The following is a 19,220-nucleotide window of genomic DNA, read 5'->3' as shown; positions in this document are numbered from 1 at the left end:
TAAATTCAATTTAGCTCTAAATTCTTTCTCTGGAAGTACTCCTTCATACTTATAATTTCTAGCCCTGTGACATAACTGAAGAAGTTCTTGATTTGTCTCAAATTTTGTTTTTGTTTCTTAAATGGGTTGTGTTTTATACTACCTTTTTAATAAACAAATTAAGCCCATCTTTGCTTGAAAGAATGTATTTAAGCTAATTCCTCGTTTGATTTGTTTTGTAAGTTTAAGACCACATGAATATAAATATAGTTTATGATTGCATAGTAATTTTAATGTGTAAATATGCACTGATATTTTAGAGACAGACTTCGTTATCACTGGTAAAGTTACTTTACAATAACATACATTGTGTTTTCTCTCTGCGCTATAAAACAGCGGTTCCCAGCTGCTGATCTGTGGACCAGTGCCAGTCCTCAAACCACTGGCTGCTGGTCCACAGTGCCTGCTGGAGCGGAAGCTGACTGTTCAGTGAGTCAGCTCCAGCAGCCATGGTGGCTGATTTTTGCGCTGGGACTGAGGTGGCGGCAGGAAGAGGCGGAGCAGCAGGTGCCTCCTTCCTTCCTTCCCCTTTAGTAATGGTGACCTGGCCAGGCCTTCACGCTCCCCTCCCCCTACCCATGGGGGCACAAGATGCACTTGAGAAGGAAGGGAGGCGAATGAGGAGGGAGCAAGTGCACTGCCAACAGCCGCGCACCCAAGATGGGGCAGCCTCGCTCTGGGGGAATGCAGGGGTGGAGTGGGGGCTGAAAGGTGAGGGTGTGTGGCGGGGGTCACAGGGCAAGAGGGTGTTGGCATGGGCTGTAGAAGTCAGATTAAAAGGTCAAAGCACATGGGGCATACGGGTAGGCGTCAAAGAGTGTTAGGCACTGGGGGCTGGGTGGACAGGAAACATTTTATTTAATGAATATGCAAATTAAATGTTGCTGGTTTGCCAAAGGTTAGTGAATGGGTTTGCTGGTCTATGGCATAAAAAAGGTTGGGAACCACTTTTGTAAAAGATTCTAAAAATGTACAGTCAGACTAAAACCAAATTGCATTCCACTTGGTCGTACTGCAGTTTCTTTTGGGTAGCTCATATCAAGATATCAGGGAAGAAAAGTGCTTAGCACAAAGTAACTTAACTACTGTATTCTGTTGAACAGATGCTTTGTGTTGTACCCAAATACATGGATATAGCCACTATTTCAGTGGGACCGGAAAGCAGAGGGATGTAAGGTGGGGTAGGAGAAATGGAAAATAGACATTGGGAGGTGGCAGGTAAGCAACCATTCCTTGTCAGTGGAGGTAATGACTTCAGGAATGTCTGACCTTTTGTAGGAAGGTAACATTTTTGGCCCTGGTCATGTACCCAGTGATTCATTGCCATGTGTCTTTTTACTAGGAACTTTGTTCTTAAATGTGCACATTGTCTGCTTGATTGTGTACACAGTGTCGTCAAAATCCAATTTTTAAAAGCCTATTTTCCTCATTCCTGAAGCCTCTTAACCTGGTGGACTTGTTGGAGTGCATTTCACACATACTTAGTGGCAAGCTTGATGGAAACGCCTAGTTCAGTCACAGCTAGAGGGGCAGAAAGCAGGTAGGGCGATCATGTGCACTCCCTGCATTCTCCAGCAAAGTACATACGTCCATGCTGGGAAAGGATCAGACTCCTCTGTATACTGCAGCATGACTCTTCAGTGTGTCCAGAGTCTCCCAGGGTGTCTCAATTGAAGGCAGTAAAAATAAGGTAAGAATCCTGATACCAGTACTCTTTTATTAACTTCCTTACATTGGTATTTGGTAAAGGGGGTGGCTTTTTCACTGAGCTGTTTACATGCTGCTTGGAAAACCAGTGAGCGAGAGAAGGATTTTATTTTTTTCCAGGCAGTGCTAGATCCCTGGACAGCAGGGAACAGGACAAAGTTGCTCCATGAGATGCTGCCTGAGAAACCAGCACAGAGCCTTGTCATCTGTAGCCACTCTGGCCATTCAGGTTCCCAGGGATTTGCCAAGCACACACCATTTGCTCTTCAAGAGCAAATTAACTTATATCACTGCCTGTACCAAATCTCACAAGAGTTGGGGGAGACTCCCTTTTTGGGCCTCGATTTTAGGGCAATGTCTGTCCTTGTATTTCTATAACAGCTTACCATCTTAAATCCTACTCTGTACTCCTCCAATCCGAACCAATATATTCCTCCTAAACACATTTTAACCACAATTTGTTTCAGACAAGCAACAAAAACTGGTGGCTTCCAGCTCCGTAACCGTTTGTCCTGGAAGTAATGTACGCTGTCTCTTTGCAGTCTTCCTACTGGAGATGGAGGAATGGGAAGCTAGTGAGGCTGGTGAACATACTGTAGAGCAGTAGTGGGCAAGGCATCCTGTGATCCACGGGGATCGTGTGGCCCACAAGACATTTTTGATGTTGCCCATGATTGCCAGATTCTGCTGGCTTTTGTTGGCATAGTTTTTTTCCTGCCGTATTTCAATTACTGTATTTTTTTCCTAACCCTCCCAATATTATTGAAAGTCACAGGCACATAAACCAAGGGCATGTGAGTTGAGGTGCATGCTGATAGCACACAACACAACTGAAAGCTGTGTGCTCCGTCTGCATCAATCAAAGCGCTGCTACAGTTCAGTCAGCACACACCATAAATTCTAGGTACACAAGCACAGTTATAACAATTACACATTTCCAGGAGACCATCTTGGTTATGACAATCTTGTGGCCCACTGAGATGAGGGCCACTCGTGGCCTACTCACTAGCCTCGGTTGCCCCTCACTGCTGTATAGTGTTTCCAAATCTTGGCCCTGCCCTTAAAGGGACAGCCTCCCTATCACTCAAACCTTATCTAAATGGTTCATCCTAGACTACAGAGTGTTTAGATAGAGATGGAGATGGATTTTTCCAAGTTGGCTTGGAAAAATATTTCATAATTTTAGGTGCTCAACCCCTGTGCAGTGGAAAACTAGATACTAATAATTTTCTCAGACCTTTGTATCTTTCCCAGTGCTGTAACTACGCAGCCCTTTTCACCAGGTGAGAGGAGTTGAACATACTCAGCCCTCCTGCTGGAAAAAAATGCCTGCCTAAGGACACAATTTGAAGTCAATAGTTTGAGGATGGTTAACAAGGGTGACGTAGGAACATCCAGCGATTTGTTATGTGGGAAGTAAGCCTTTGGGCGGGAAGTGGAGTGCTTGACTTTGCAATCTTAATGAACTTTTAAGTTGCATAATGACAGGTAGCATAGAGGTGCTTTCAGAAGAGCATTTGTTAGGGAGAGTCCACTTAGCGTTCCATACTAGAATTTGCTTGGTGCAGCTGGATGTGGCCTGGGATTTTTCCAAGTGAAAGCCGCTGTTTCTTCACTAAGGGAAATCAGCCGTGCTGTCTGGTGCAGACTATGAAAAATGACAGTGGGGGGAAAAAAAGTAGGAAGTTTGCTTTTCTAGTTTTATTTGAGTCCGACCTCTTGGAGGCCTAAACCTTCTTGTGTATTTATTTTTGTGGCAGCACCTAAGGGCCCCCAGTCTTGAAGGAGGGCCCCCTTTTGTTCTAAGAAAGATGTATAGACATAAGATGGTCCCTGCCCACTTCTCCCTCATTACAACCACTGATGTCCCCTATGACTCCCTTATTGGTACTGTGCTTAGCATGTTACAGGTGCCAGCAGATGGTCCCTTTTAAGGAGGCTAGATGGGACCATCATAATCTAGTCTGGCCTTTCTAACACCAGCTATAGAAATCCACGCTGTCTGCATCAGATCTAATTTCTCACTAGAAAGCACGTCTTGACAATATAGCTCATCTTGATCTAAAGAATTAGTGATGGAGAACCCATCGCTTCCCTCAGTAGCTTGTTCCAACAGTTCAATTACTCTTGATTTTTTTAATTGCACTTATTTTTAGTTTGACTGTCTATCTTTCACTTCCAGCCATTTGATTTCATTATGCCTTTCTGCTAGAGTTAAAGATCAGAAGCTCTATGATCAGAAATGTAATCCCCACACAGGTATGCAAAGCCTTTGATCAAGTCACCTCATCAGCTTTCTCTTGGATAGATCAATATTGAGCTGCTTTTTGTCACAGTAAGGCATGTTTTCTAGACCTCATTATTGTATTTTTTCTAAACCCTTTCCAGTTTATATCCTTTTTAAAGTGTGACCTCTAGAACTGGACACACTGTTCCCCTAAAGATTGCACCTTGTTGTATAGAAAGGTAATACCACCCTCCTACTGCCACTTGATATTCCTCTGCTTTTGCATCCATAGATCTTTGCTTTCTCAACTGCAGCATCATACTGGGAGTGTGAATGCTTATTCACCAAAAACCATCTCTTGAGCATCACTTTCCAAAATACAGTCCCTTTGCTAATGATACATGTTTTAGCTGATGGCAAATTTCATCAGTGCTTTTGTAATTACCAGGGGGTAGATTTGAACCTGGGACCTCTGAAGCTGAGTATAGGAGCCTCTACCTGCTGAGCTAAAAGCCAGCTGCCTCCTACCTCATCCTGTAGAGGTCTCTTGGTCTTATCTGTTGCTGTGGTCTAAGTGCCACTGCATGGGTCAGTGAACCACACTAGGGCTATGTCTACACTCGCAGCTTTTTGCGGGAGTAATATGCAAATGAGGTTAAGCGTGGAATATCGCCAAGCCTCATTTGCATACCTAATGAGCCACCATTTTTTTCAGAAGAGGCTCTTGCGCAAGAAGGAGCGTCTACACTGAAGAAGGAGCGTCTACACTGCCCCTTCTTACGCAAGAAAAATCCTCTTGCGCAATGCCGTTACACCTATTACTTTTCAGGAAGAATGGCATTGTGCAAGAGGGTTTTTCTTGCGTAAGAAGGGGCAGTGTAGACGCTCCTTCTTGCGCAAGAGCCTCTTCTGAAAAAAATGGTGGCTCATTAGGTATGCAAATGAGGCTTGGCGATAGTCCATGCTTAGCTTCATTTGCATATTACTCCTGCAAGAAGCCGTGAGTGTAGACATATCCCCAGTGTGTGGGTTACACTTACACCTATCCAGCATTTTTTAAATGTTTGGGAAACTCTGGTCTGTTTGCATAGGTTGCAATAAATGCACACTGATTAGTGCCTTAGAAAGTCCTCTATATGGTAATCAAAGGATTCTCATATGGCAATTTGTGGATAGTTAAAATAGCCTGCCTTTAATAGGGAAAAACTTATAGATGCATTCAATTGTGGGGGCAAGATGTGATTTAATCTTGTCAGGATTTGAGAGTCTCTTGCTTTAGGAATATCAGAACTGGGACAAGACTTGTTTTCCCACCCACCCCAAAATTATACTAGCAACTGTCATTAAAATATATAACGTTATCTCTTTGTGTTTGATTTAAAATCACTTGATAGTCTAACCATTCTAAGGTCCACTGAAGTGTCATAAGAGAACCTGTTGCATTTTTTCCCTTTCCCAATCTATTATAACATTCTTATGTTGATGGTAGCAAGACTCTGAAACATAGTTCCTTAGAAGTATTTCAAAGCATTTTCCAAACATTAGCGAATCATCCTTAGTACCTCACATTAGATTTGGTCATAAAAATCAACAACAGTTCAATTGCAAAATGCTATTTGTCAAACTAAGGCTGCTTTGTGAGAACGTTTAAGCTTTGACAACATTTGAGGGGAAAATTCAAAGTGGACTATTCAATTTAGATGTTTCATTTTGACTTTAAAAATTAATTTTAAACCCAATTTTATAATTGGGAATACATTTTATTGGATAGTGTTTTGACAAGATCATTTTGCTGTTTCTAAATCAAATTATTTTAGAATTTCCTGTGTGGGGTATTTCAAGTTTTTACTTTGTCCTGATTTTGAATGAAAATAAATTTCAACTTGTCCGAATTTCCTGTGGGACTGAAATTCCATTTTATGACTAGCTGTGTGATCTGGGAGACTATCTTCTCCTACTTGGTATGGGAAAAAGACTGAAGCTCAGAGAGTTGAAGTGACTTGCTCCAAAGTCACACCGTTAAGTCAGTATTGTCGACTCTTGTGGTTTCAGCTGGGACTGGAAGTTTTTTTGCCATGACTGTGAGAAGCTTCAGCCCTTCCCAGAGGGAAATCCTCACCTGATTAGCTGCCTCCCTTCTGGGGAAGAGTAACCAATCAGGTTGCTACAGGAATTAAGACAAAAAAATTAAGCCACTTTAATTTTGGGGCCAATCATGAGTGGAGGGTTGTTGGGTTTTTTGGGGGGGTTTTTTTGTTTTTTTTTTTAAGTCTGATTTTTTTTGAACTTGTGGCATTGGCATGGCTGAAGCTCCATTTGGAATTTCCTATGGAAATTGTATGCATGCAACAGACATGGAACCCCGGTAGTTCAGTCCCAGGCTAGATCACACCATCTCCTACGGAAGTTACAAAGAAGAGCTCCTGTAATACAGTCTGTCCAGAAGCAGTAGGGAACAATAACTGATGCCAAGAAAGCACTTGCCAGCACTGGTTTTAAATGATAGAAAATGAGTAGAGTGCGCCAAGCAAACAAATTTAACTTGCAGCTGTTCAGAGAATCCAGACGTTCATAAATCTGGGGCTTCTGCAAATGCTTCTGACATGAATATAGCATAGCTTTTACCTTGTGTCCATCTAGTTGCTTGTGTGCAAGCAACAGTTGTCCTCTGTAAGCCTGAATGTGCTATTTTCAACCAACATTGGAGTGTGTTGAGAATACCTGATGTGGACGCTTCGATCTTCAATTTAATTAACGTTGTTGAATTAATATTAACAGTCTAGTAATTTCTGTCATGGTTCCTTAGCACCACCATGAGACAGCAAAGAGGACGCTGCTTGTGAGACAAGCATGATGGTTGCTGGCTAAGACCATCTGAATGCTTTTTGCCAGCTTGGCCCAATGGATACTTTTCCTTCCTATAGTTAATGCTGGTGGACCACCAGACTCCCATTTTGTGACTTGGAGAATGACATGCAGATGCATTGAGTCGAGGCACAATGCCATCCAAAAGAGTATGGCTTAGTGAATGAATAGTTTGTGTCATAGTTCCCTCCCGCCCCACCCTTTCTTTCTTTTTTGGGAGCTCCAGCCATTGTTCCTACATGTGCACTGAAACTAGATAGAAGAACTAACTGTATCCTCTCTCATACCACCCTTTGCACCTATGGATTATAGATTTTACTACAAGGATCAACCTGGGCATTTATCACGCAGTACAGATAGCCATGTACATTTGATTTAGCAACTATGTCCATGCAGGCTTTTATTAAATTGGTGGAGAAAGGATGAGCATCAGATACAGGATCTGTCCCCGTTTCTACTCAAAGTAAACTTTCCAGTCCTAAGCTTCAGTGGGAAGATTATCAAACCCAATGTTGGCAATACAATTTTGGTTCAGTGATTCTTCTTGTTTTACTTCTTAGGCACTGTTAGTCACTGAAGATGGAAGCAGAAAGGAAAAACGCTCCAATACTGAGTAAAAGCAAACCGCCTGTGAAAACAGAGTGGGGGTCTCAGAGTGTTGTGTTTACTTACTTTCAAGGGGACATGAACAGTGTGATAGATGAGCACTTTTCTAGAGCGTTAAGCAATGCCAAGAACCCGCAAGATCTGAGCACAAAGCACAAGAGTGAGGATGTTAACCTGAAGAATGGTGAGCAGTTTTCCATGTGTGTGTTTGTGTAATGCTGCTATTTAACTCACCAACTAGAGTGTCATGCCGAGACATTTAGACTGAGGACTAGGGATCTTAAATTTTGATTAATTAATCAAATAGTTGATGGGATCTCCATTGACTATTCGATTAGTTGATAAGGACCAGCGCGGTGTTCCGCCTTTGAAAGGTACAAGAGCCCCAGCGGGAACTCTTGTGCATTTCAAAGACTGAAACGCTGCATGGAGCCTGAAGTCAGCAGGGAGTCCCCCACTGACCACGGGACCCATGCGGCTTCCACTTTGAAATGTATAAAAGCCCCAGCAGGGATTCTTGTACATTTCAAAGTTGGAACGCCGCCACTGCGCCCCTGCCCCCTCCCACGGAGCTGGAGGGAACCAGTTTTTAAGTCAGCTCCCTCCAGCACCCCGTCCTCTTCCATCTGCCCGCCCCCCCCCCCCCTCGCTGCCTCTTTTTGATAGAGGCAGCAAGCGAGGTGGGGGGGAGGTGAGTGACTAGTCGATTAGTTGTTTACATCCCTACTGAGGACCAAATTATCATATGTGCGTCTATGTACCCCCACTTTCACATGAGTCCAAATTCTGTTCAAGAGCAAAATAATTCTTTCAAAGCCCTGATCTTGTACTTAAGATTTCATGGGTAAGCCACTGGGTCTGCCTGTGTGGCTCTTCAGTGAATCTCTGCAGGATGGGTGCCCCACCCTTCTGAAGAAAGTCCGAAGATGAATTGCATCATTTTAATTTTTTTTAAAAATTAAACTGAGAGTTGGTTTTGCTGTGACTTTAGATACTCCCCCAGATTTCATCCCTGCCTTCAGGGAAACCTTATCTGACTGGCAACTTTTTGCCAGAAGGTGGGTGGCTAGAGAAGGCTGCTGCAAGATTTAAGACACAGTTTAAGACATTGAGGAACGGTAGGCTACCCACCCCTCAGGAGAAGTACTTGATGTTTCATATTCAGTGGGAGGTGGTACTGACTTTCTAGGATAGTCTATTTTAGTGTAGATTTGTTTCTTTTTAAATCTATTATTGTAAGAGTTTCCTTTGTATGTAATTTGGAGCACATTTTGCAGTCCTTAACTTAGGTAAATTTCCCATAACATTATTGGAATTTGTCTTGGAAAAGTAAAATAAAGACTTCAATAAAGCTTCAAAACACTCTTTCCTTTAAAATTAGATGGCCGCATGTCTCCGCATCAGTGGAATTTCTCTTCTCACTGGATCAAGTCTTATCAATCATCTCCTGCTACAAACACATCACATTCTGATCTGCATTTGTTGGCTGCTGCCAATGATCTCCAACAGGCATCCGTTCTGCGACATTGTCCTATTCAGCCTGCAGATTTGTGGCCCTTCCCTTCAATAAATCATCCAAGTCTTATTGGTTCAGGAGATTCTCGCTCCTTACCTGACCCTCACATGGTTCAGGGACCGATGTCTGATGGGAAATACGGTTCTCTTCTGGATCTTCTGCAACAGGACAGGTGCCCAGCATCTAGCCAGGAATCTATCGTGAAACAAAGTTCTAGCTCAGCCTGTTTTACTGGACCAGCTAGGTCACAAAATGAGTGTCAAAGTTCAACTCCCAGGGGAGGTAAGAAAATATTTACAATCCCTTTTACGCCGATTTACAAATGAAAAATTAAAATTTGTGCTTGAAGGTGGTTAAAGCAGACTTGTTTAGTCCAGCCTGGTCATAATGAAATAAGTTTCTAATGTTTGTCTCTTAATAATCACACACTTACACTTATTATTTTTCACAGGTTCTTTCTAAGAAGTGGGCTATACAGAAGTTTCTCTTACACATTTTCTCTCTTATTACAGGACTGGCCTGATTTGCAAGATTCAGTTGACCCAGTACACAGAAACCACAATTCTACTCATCAATATAACCAAACAGCAGAAAATCTTATACACACCAATTAGTTGACACTAGTTCAGGAAGCCAAAGAACCCAAAAACCAGGGACCTAGACTGGAACTTGTTTTTAATACTCCATCTTTATGTGATGTATGGTACAGGCAGTCCCCGGGTTACGTACAAGATAGGGACTGTAGGTTTGTTCTTAAGTTGAATTTGTATGTAAGTCGGAACTGGTACATATTGTAGGGGAAACTCTAGCCAAACATTTCTCCAGAGCTCAGTTTTATTCTCCCACACCTCACTTCCTTCAGTTCTTTATGCTCAAGCTGAGATGTCTGCTGAGAAAAGCCGCTCCGCGTCTCTCTGGTCTGCTGGGGGGAAGCAGCTAGTGCGGGGTTGCCTCACCCCGTTTGTAAGTAGGGATCCGATGTAAGTCGGATCCATGTAACCCGGGGACTGCCTGTATATGCAACTATATTTGATCAATTTCTGTGAACATAATATTAATATCTGCCTCTTGTTCCTGTGTAGCATTCTGGATATCTCTAAATTATTCTTTTAATAATTAACATCAGGTATTTCTTATTTCTTATACATTAATACAGTCTACCTGCCTAGTTACTAAATTGCCAGAATTCCCTTACTGTAGAATTACTTGTATAATTGTGTGATGTACCATACTACTGTGGTCACTTCTCTCTCTCACACAAACAGAGAATAAAAGTGCAGAATTAATGAACCGGGCTTAACTTCTTGGGCCTGCTAATTTCTAATTGAAACTCAACCTTTAGCATAACTACTTCCACAAAGTCTCACATTAATAAAACAGGGCTTTAACCATAGCAAAGCCTAATAACTCAGTTACTTGTGTTCTCCTACTTGAGCCATTATGTTTAGCACAAAAATCTATACACATCAATATCACTGCCCCAGTAATGCCCCTTTTATAGCAAGCTAATAAGGCAAGGTCATAGGTTAACAATTCAGAATCCTTATCTGGAATTATTTTTAACAGCATCTATTATATGTATTATAGTACTTGGAAGTTGTATATTGGCTGCACCATAATTGTTTCCTCTATAGTTGCTTGCAAAGCTCTTTCCCCTCTGTGTTACTTTGAGGAGATACCAAATATGTAAGTAAGCGACAGTGTATTTGGAACCCGCACGAGTGAGTAGATCTACTGGTGAAAAGTGCTATATAAGAGTGAGAGGTACTCAGTGTGGGTAACAAACAGCTGGGTATGTGCCAGGTGCTCAAAGCATGGCTATAAATGGAGTGGAATGCTTAGGTATTATTTGAGCAATCTGACTATTGTGTGTACATTAATTATATAGACCCCCTATGTAGTAACAAACCACAGCACCCATAAAAAGTGTCTAAGGGTTTTTTACCTCGCCTGTTTCTGCTTCTTACAACAATAATTGGGGTAATAGACTGGTCCTTGAGCCATGCTTGTCTCTCAGGCAGTCTCAGAAAATGGTACTAATGTTCACTTCAATCACTACTGTGTTTGTATTTAACGTGATGTTCAGTAAACTCTAAAGACGGAGTAATTCACGTTGCGGCTGAGCCTGTTCCTCTCTGAAAGGGGTTAAGGTACCAGGACTTGGAAGACCGAGGTTCAAGTCACTGCTCTGCCACAGCCTTCCTGTGTGACCTTGGACAAGTCACTTAGCCTCTCTTTCCCTCTATACTTTACCCAGTTGCCGTGGGATCCAGTGATTCAAAAGGGCCTAGGGCTGTTTCTACATGTCAAAGGTGGAGACGCCCCATCGAATAGTCGATGCAAAATGCATGGACTATTCAATTAGTCAATTACCCACAATTTAAAATCCCTAGTGAAATACTCTGGTGATGGGGGGCCAGAGCCCCCCAACACAATAGCTTCATACCAATCCAGCAGGGAAATCTGGTTGTTATTTGTAACATGGTCATAAGTACCCACAGGCGATCCCATTCAGTGAGGCTCCAGTCTCTGCACCAGAGAGTCCTTGCCCCACAGATCTTTGCTGTCTAAGTTGTGACTAAAATTTACACCATTTGGAGATCCATGAGTTTAGTCCAGTTCCCTGGCATCCAGATCACAACATCAGCCGCTGCTGCTGGCACTAATTGGCACCATGGTTCTCAGACCCATCTAGGACAGAAAAGACACGGGGCACACTGGTGGGGATGCTGGCTCCGCTGCTGCCTATGCTGGGTTAATATCCGACTTCTCTAAACAGGGCTGTCAAAATGGGTGAGGGGAAGGGGCCATAAATTTCACAAGAAAACCGTGTTTAAAATTCCTTAAAGACACTGGGAAGACGGTAGCATATCTGGTGTGGGCCACAGTGGAATGGCTATCGCTGGAAAGGACAGTGGCATCTCAGTAAAGCAACTATGGGGTGAACACTTAGCCTCCAACCTACCTGGGCAAGCTGCCATCCCATTGCTGCTTGTGCTTCTATTGTTACTAGTATAAGTCAAGCTGAAAAGGCGAGAGTAGATTCTCCAGTCGGACTGCGGAGGGTGTCTGTGCTCAGACCCCATATGGAAATGCAGAGTATGTTTCTGAGATTTTGTGTGTTCGATCCATGATGAATATATGGATTTAGATCTGTGTTCACATTGTGTGTACAATTCAGAGATTTCTCCTTGCAGGGTGCAATGTGCGCCGTCATTAGTACTTGCAACTATTAAGTGATGTTTTTACTATTTTCAAGGTGTACTCTGGACTTCTAGGATTCTAATTAAGTAGGGCTTGGTATTCGAACAGATGGGACTCCCTCTTGCACTAACAGGAAGAAGTGCAACAGCTGAGTGAGTGTAGGTCCACTATGAGGGAAGACTGAAAGAACTGGGTTTGTTTAATTTAGAAAAGAGAAGACTGAGAGGGGACATGGTAGCGGTTTTCAAGTACCTAAAAGGGTGTCACAAGGAAGAGGGAGAAAAATTGTTCTCAACGTCTGTTGGTAGGACAAGACGCGAGGGGCTTAAATTGCAGGAAGGGAGGTTTAGGTTGGATATTAGGGAAAATCTCCCTAATTGTCAGGGTGGTTAAACACTGGAATAAATTGCCTAGGGAGGTTGTGGAATCTCTAGCACTGGAGATATTTAAGAGCAGGCTGGATAGACAGCAATCAGGGATGATCTAGATCGGAGTGGGCAATAATTTTTGAATGGTGGCCACTTCACACATTTTTTAGGTGGTTGCGGGCTGCCCTGGAAGGGCATAGGCCGAGGGCGGAAGGGCGGGTCCTTTAAATACCAGGAGTTGAAAGGGCTCGTGCCTCCCCAGCGGGTCCCAGGCATCACATTAGCAGGGCATGGGAGCTGCGAGCCCTTTCAATTCCTGCTGTTTAAAGGACTCGCCGCTCCCAGCCTCGCTGCTTGTGCGTTGCCTGGGAGCTGGGACACTAGCGCCCTTTTAACCACTTCTATTTAAAGGGCTTGCGCCTGCTGGATGGCTGCCAGGCAACGCAACTGCCCGGCAGGCACAAGATCTTTAAGTAGAAGCAGTTAAAAGGGCTTGCAGCTCCCAGCACTGCTAGCACATTGCCAGGGAGCCGGGATGTGCAAGCCCTTTTAACTGCTTCTTTTAAAACACATTGCTTGACCGGCATGGGGAAGGCACGAGCCCTTTAAATAGACGCAGTTAAAAGGGCTTGTGCGTCTCCGGCTCCCAGGCAACACACTGGGGGTGGGGCCTGGAACTGCCACACGGGCCGCATCAAAGCCTTATTTGGGCTGGATCCGGCCTCCTCGGAGGCTTTTGTCCCAGTCTTCCATTCCCAATCTAGATGGTGCTTGGTCCTGTCGTGAGGATAGGGGATGGGACTTGATGACCTCTTGAGGTCCCTTCTATAGAAGAACTAGAGGACACCAAATGAAATTAATGGGTAGCAGGTTTAAAACTAATAAAAGAAAGTTCTTCTTCACACAGCGTGTTGTCAACCTGTGGAACTCCTTGCCAGAGGAGGCTGTGAAGGCTAGGACTTTAATAGATTTTAAAGAGAAGCTGGATAAATTCATGGAGGTTAGGTCCATAAAAGGCTATTAGCCAGGGGATAAAATGGTGTCCTTGGCCTCTGTTTGTCAGAGGCTGGAGAGGGATGGTAGGAGACAAATCGCTTGATCATTGTCTTCGGTCCTCCCTCTCTGGGGCACCTGGTGCTGGCCACTGTCGGTAGACAGGGTACTGGGCTAGATGGACCTTTGGTCTGACCCAGTACGGCCGTTCTTATGTTCTTATGTTCTTCCAGTTGTAGTATTCTATGACCAGGACAGAGAAGCAATGCAGCTAACACCAGAGTTGGCTGAAACTTTAAAAATGTAAAATGGCAGGGAAAACCTGTTGGAGAGAAAAGGTTTTCCATTTTCCTACTACTGTCTTCCCTTTGAGGAGCTCCGTGAGGCCTTGATAATGTTTGAAAAGCTCTTCCAGCCATGTGCCGTATGCCACTATGCAGATGCGCAAGCTATAGCACAGAAAAGTTTTCTTGCTCAAGTTCACACAGAGTCATTACAGCCCTGGGATGTGTGACTATTCTCCTTTTATGGTCTATAAGCAGGGTCTAGGAATTCTGACTTCTAGTTTTTGTCTCTAACCAAGAGGGTACTTCTCAAGGCACTATCGACTTTTGTCTAGAACTGCTGATACTTATGATTATAAAAGCACCTAATTCTGTGCAAGGGTTCTGCAACGCCAGTGCTGAAGGTTGGGTTGCAAATGTGTGGTTCCCAGCCACATCACCCGGGAGAGCGGAGTGGGTTCGGTTGCCGCAGTGAAGCGGAGCAAACTGGCTGAGAGAGGGTGTAGCAGAGGAAGCTTGCTGGGTTGCTCCACTTCCTACAGTAGTGGTGAGCGCAAGGGTAGACCTGACCTCTGCTGCCAGCGCCAGACCACCCCAGTAATCTTCTAGGCTGCTCTGCCACCCGCAGGTCCACCCCCAGAGGGCAGGGCCTGGGCTGGTCGTCCTAAAGAGCTCCTGTAATCTTCATGCAATACACCTGTCTACCCAACAAGGTATAGTTCCAGGTGTATTACACACTTCTAGGACTAGTCATTTTTCTTTGCAGAGGCTGTGGTTTGCTATGCTAGTCAGGACACTTCATATCTGTGTTTCTCAACTGTCTACCTTTAGGGTAGATTGACCATAGGCCTGTCTCCTTTTTGTAGTAGAGATATTAGAAACACCAGGCCTGACACCGGCGGTGGCCATGCTAGTGCTAGTGGAGCAATAAGCCTCACATCCTTCAAGCTTCCTGTATTTCACGTTCACTTTGCCCTCCTCTTATGGGAGGTGGCTCTGGTCATGTGTCTTCTTTACACTTTCAATGAGCCGATTTGTCTCTGCACTGGCACAGCCCCAATGAAATGACCCCCAGGTGCCAAAAAAGGCATTTTTCTGAGGAGACCTGTATGGTGGTGCTGTACGACACATTGACTACTTTCATATTGCTGTGTTTTTCAGGTATCCAGCCTCATGACAGAAGACAAGACTTATACTTTTAGCCAATGGACGGTTCTGCTTTATTCCTGGAGAGCTCTGTGAACTTTTCTAATGTGCAGTTGTGAAGCAGGAGGAAATAGACCAGAGCCATTCAGTGTGTTGGCAGCAGCCAGTTGCATGACTACACATAATAGGCCATCTTGTAAATAAGAATGGTTCACTTCTAAGTAAAGAACTGCCAGCCTCTGGGACCCTACATAATAGTTAAACACATTTCATTTGTACAAGGGAAATGAGTGAAGTCTTCCCCTTGGGCTCTCTAAGGACTCCTACCACTTTTAAATCCCCCACACTCATTTGTTTATCATCCTTTGGGAAGAATTACCATTAGGAGAAGCATGCAGCGCTACAAGCTTTCATGTCCTCACAAGGGCAAGTCAGTTCCCTGCCTTGGCAGCTGGATTTGAAGTTGTTTAAAATAGTTCCCAGGGAGTCTGTTCACAAGGGGTTAAACATGAGGACCCAACCACCATGACCAAGTTCATTTCTTTCTCTTCCCCTCCCCCCTTTGCCTTGAGAGATTTGGAAAAGTGAAGGATCGGATACTTGAATTCATACTTTCAGTTCCCATTGACATCCAGAGTCACTGGGGAAGGGGGGGGAAGGAAGGGACATCACATACTGGGGGTGGGGGTGGGAAATCACCTACAGTGTCAAGTCCCCTTCCCCCAAATTTACTGCCTAGTTTGTATTGAGCAAGAACACAGACTGAACATGCTCAGTAACCCCACTGAAGCCAACTGCCCTCACTCTGCCCCCCCCCCCCCCTATCAATAGGGACTGGCCATTGCTGAGCCTATATATGTCCCTTAGGGATTCATTCTGTTCTCGGATATGCACGTGTGGCTCCTGTGGACTTCAGGGAAGTAGCATTGGTGAATCTAGTAGGGAATGTGAGTTTTATTGGGTGAGATGGAAGTGCCCCGTAGCAATAGAAGTTAGAGCTGGGGGTGGCCCCTTAAGTCAATGTCTCAGTGCTCCTGCTGGTACTGACTTTTACCCTCCTGAGCTTTATGTGATTTAATGTTAAAGCAACTTAAGTAATGTGACTTCTGAGTAATCACTGCAGGTCCGATGGCAACACGAGGCAATCTGCTGACCTAGGAGGAATCTTTTCTCAAGCATGAATTCTCCCCTCCCCCATCCTACCACCCCACTCCCATGTGCTGCCTGTTGGTATGACACACTTCACTCTGAACTTTCATACGGATTGGCTTTAGCGTGCAACTCGGGTGTGATTATCACATGGAAAAATCTCACTGGATCAGTATACAACTTCATCTAGGTAATGTGACAGGGTCAGGCGAGATGTGGCAGGAGAGTAATCGAAGGCAAGTGCATTAGCCCCAGATTAAATAGGTCTCCTTTCCCCGGGTAAGGTAAAAAGGGCTAATCCAGAACAGTCAGGAACTTGCCAGAATCAATTAAGGCAGACAGGTCAATTGAGACAATCAATTAGTACAGAAAGGTTAATTAAAAGACCTGGAGTCAATTAGGACACTTCCAGAATCAAGGAAGACAGACTAATCAAGACACCTGGAGCCAGTGAAGAACCAGCCCATACTGGTTAAAAAAGCTCCCCTTCTGTAAGCTGACTGCATGTAAGGAGCTGGTTAGGGAAGGTCTGGGAAGGACAAGTGCTAGCAGGTACCTAGAAGAAGAGCCTGTGGTAAGGAAGATGCTAGGGAGTTGCTGTGGAAAAATGGCCCAGGGAGTTGTAGCTGTCATGCAACTTGTGCTGGGGGCATTGCAGGATCCCTGAGCTGGAATCTAGAGTAGGTGGTGAGCTTGAGTTCCCCCCCTGCATCCCCAACTCCCTATTCACCATGGGAGACTTGATTCTGACAGTGGGATGCATCATAGGAGATGGCCTAATTTGGAAAAGGGTCTGTCCTGTCCCTGAATCACTTTGGAGGGGCAGTGGAGACTATGGGGTTAATTCTGCTCTCTGTTCCCCATGTTGTCTGAGGAAGGTGGCTAAATGAACAGCAAGCTTGTGCCCTTGAAAGCATCTAAACTGAGGGCTGCTGTGAGCCTCCGAGGTGAGCAGTCTGCCTGAAAGCAGGGGTCCCGCTAGAGCAAAGGAGAAGTTTTGTCTCAGTAACTAAGGCATTCTCCCATGACACACGTCCTGGACAGGCGCCCATTCCACCCTCAAGGCATTTGAAAAAAGCCAGCTCACTACTGGTAGTGCTTTCTTCAGTTCTCCAGAAGTGCTGGCCTGAGAGTAAAAAAAAAGCTGTAGTATTCAAGAAGTGAAGGTGCTCAGGATTTTTCAGTGTATTTTTACTAATTCTAGTCATACCCCTAATGTCTCCCAGTCAGAAAATGATTGATGTAAGCTGAATAAGCTTACAGCGCAGGTTAATTAAAAGACCTGGAATCAATTAAGAGACTTGGAAAAATTAAAAGTTATTTAATTGAAAAGAAGCAACCCAATACAAAGGGCCCCTCATGCCCATTGGCTCTTCTCAATAATCCCCATGTGTGTCAAAAAACTACTTGTGAGCAATGTTACACTCGCCAGAGTTGGGAGTTCTTTGACTTGGGCCCACTAGAGTTCTTAAAACTGTGGGATAGTAAAGCTTTGGGATTTTTATAAATCCCAAAGTTTGGGCCATTTCTCTTTCCTTCCCCATTCTCCCATATCTGTTCTTTCCATTGAAGGATAAACCATGTACTGCTCCAAATGAATACTACTTTCATGTGACATCTCTATGTAACATGTTTAACATTACGAAATCTAGTGAGTTTGCAACAGATAGGTCAGATCCTCAGCTAGTATAAATATGTCTAGTTCTACTTATATTAGATGACACCCTTGCCCAAGATCTTCAAGGCCTGTTCTACACAATCATACAGTTTATCTAAAGACCTTGTTTTATTTTGATTTAATAAAGTGTAACACATGCAAAATGGTTTATTGTTGTTTAATCCTCATTTGCAGCTGAATAACTTGCACTGATAAGTTTACAGGTGTAACCCCCCTTTTTTCTCCCTGGGTTACTCAGGAGCAGGTCACACGTGTATGTGCCTGGATGCCTGATGTTTTAATATAAAAGGACATCCTTGGTTGTGTCTACATTGGCGTGATCTTGCGCAAAAGCAGTCGCTTTTGTGCAAAAACTTGCTGCCTGTCTACACTGGCCACGAGTTCTTGCGCAAGAACTCTGATGTTCTAATGTATGAAATCAGTGCTTCTTGCACAAGAACTATGATGCTCCTGCTCAGGAATAAGCCTTCTTGCGCAACTGTTCTTGCGCAAGAGGCCAGTATAGACAGGCAACATGAATTTCTTGCACAAGAAAGCCCTGTGGTTAAAATGGCCATCAGAGCTTTCTTGCGCAAGAGAGTGTCTACTCTGGCACAGATTCTCTTGCGCAAAAGCACATCTCTTGTGCAAAGGCACATGTCAGTGTAGACGCTCTCTTCTGGAAGAGTTTTTGCACACAAACTCTTCTGCAAAAGAGTTCGTGCGCAAGATCATGCCAGTGTAGACGTAGCACCTGAGTGGTGATGTTTAGTTGGGAATTCCCTATCCACCCCCTTGCTGCAGTTCCTAGTTCCTAAAGAATATACAGTGGTGGTGCCTCCACCTGGCTGGCCCTGTACACACTTATGTGCCTTGGGAGCCTCCAGGAATAAAATTACTCCAGTAATCTGGAACTAACTCCAAGACAATTATAAATAAGATCTATCTAATTGATTACATTAGAATGAACATACCTTTACTTAATAACTTAAAGAAACAGGGTTGAACAGATTCAAAGTGAACAAAATCAATTAAAAAGTACCCAAAGAAAAGCAACTTACCTAACTGGCATTTACACTGCCACTATTTATCCCATCCCAGAGCATGCCCTCCTCTGGATTCAGAGTCCTACATACTTGTGGGTGTGCTTGAAGGTCTACAGCTGGAGTGGAGACAGCACTGTGCAGGTTCTATGTGTGTTAGTCCAAGCTGAGCAGCCAGCTTCAAAGTCCCTCTGCCACTGGAGCAGGCTCCACCAAATGCCAGTAGCTCTGGTTTACTGGGCTGGTCACTTTGCATCTCTTTGGACTCAGGGTCAGTCTATTCTCTGAGGTCTATCCCAGGCAGCACTTTCCCAAAGAGCCAGGTTACTCACAATTCCCCCTGTGCAGGTTTATGCAGGCCCCTCTTAGCCACAGACACAGCCAGAGACTCTGCCCTCTAGAGACAATCAACAACC

General features: G+C 44.2%; 1 protein-coding gene across 2 annotated transcripts; it reads left to right on the top strand.

Moving 5' to 3' along the window:
• Positions 1-130: 130 nt before the first annotated feature.
• VGLL1 (vestigial like family member 1) lies at positions 131-17,925 on the top strand. 2 transcript variants are annotated; one of them, XM_006115439.5, is made up of 4 exons: positions 131-1,729; positions 7,399-7,628; positions 8,826-9,242; positions 14,971-17,925. In XM_006115439.5, exons 2-4 carry the CDS (start codon positions 7,418-7,420, stop codon positions 15,009-15,011), a joined length of 669 nt encoding a protein of 222 aa, XP_006115501.2. In that variant the 5' UTR covers positions 131-1,729; positions 7,399-7,417; the 3' UTR covers positions 15,012-17,925. The 2 variants fall into 2 exon arrangements, with proteins under 2 accessions (XP_006115501.2, XP_006115502.2); XM_006115440.5 differs by lacking the exon at positions 14,971-17,925 and adding an exon at positions 9,473-14,964.
• The last annotated feature ends 1,295 nt before the right edge of the window (positions 17,926-19,220 follow it).

Source organism: Pelodiscus sinensis, chromosome 13, assembly GCF_052426305.1.
Source record: "Pelodiscus sinensis isolate ZL-2025 chromosome 13, ASM5242630v1, whole genome shotgun sequence".
Taxonomy (NCBI): Eukaryota; Metazoa; Chordata; order Testudines; family Trionychidae; genus Pelodiscus; species Pelodiscus sinensis.
Note: the sequence above shows the minus strand (reverse complement) of the source record. Positions and strands in the feature narration are given on the sequence as shown.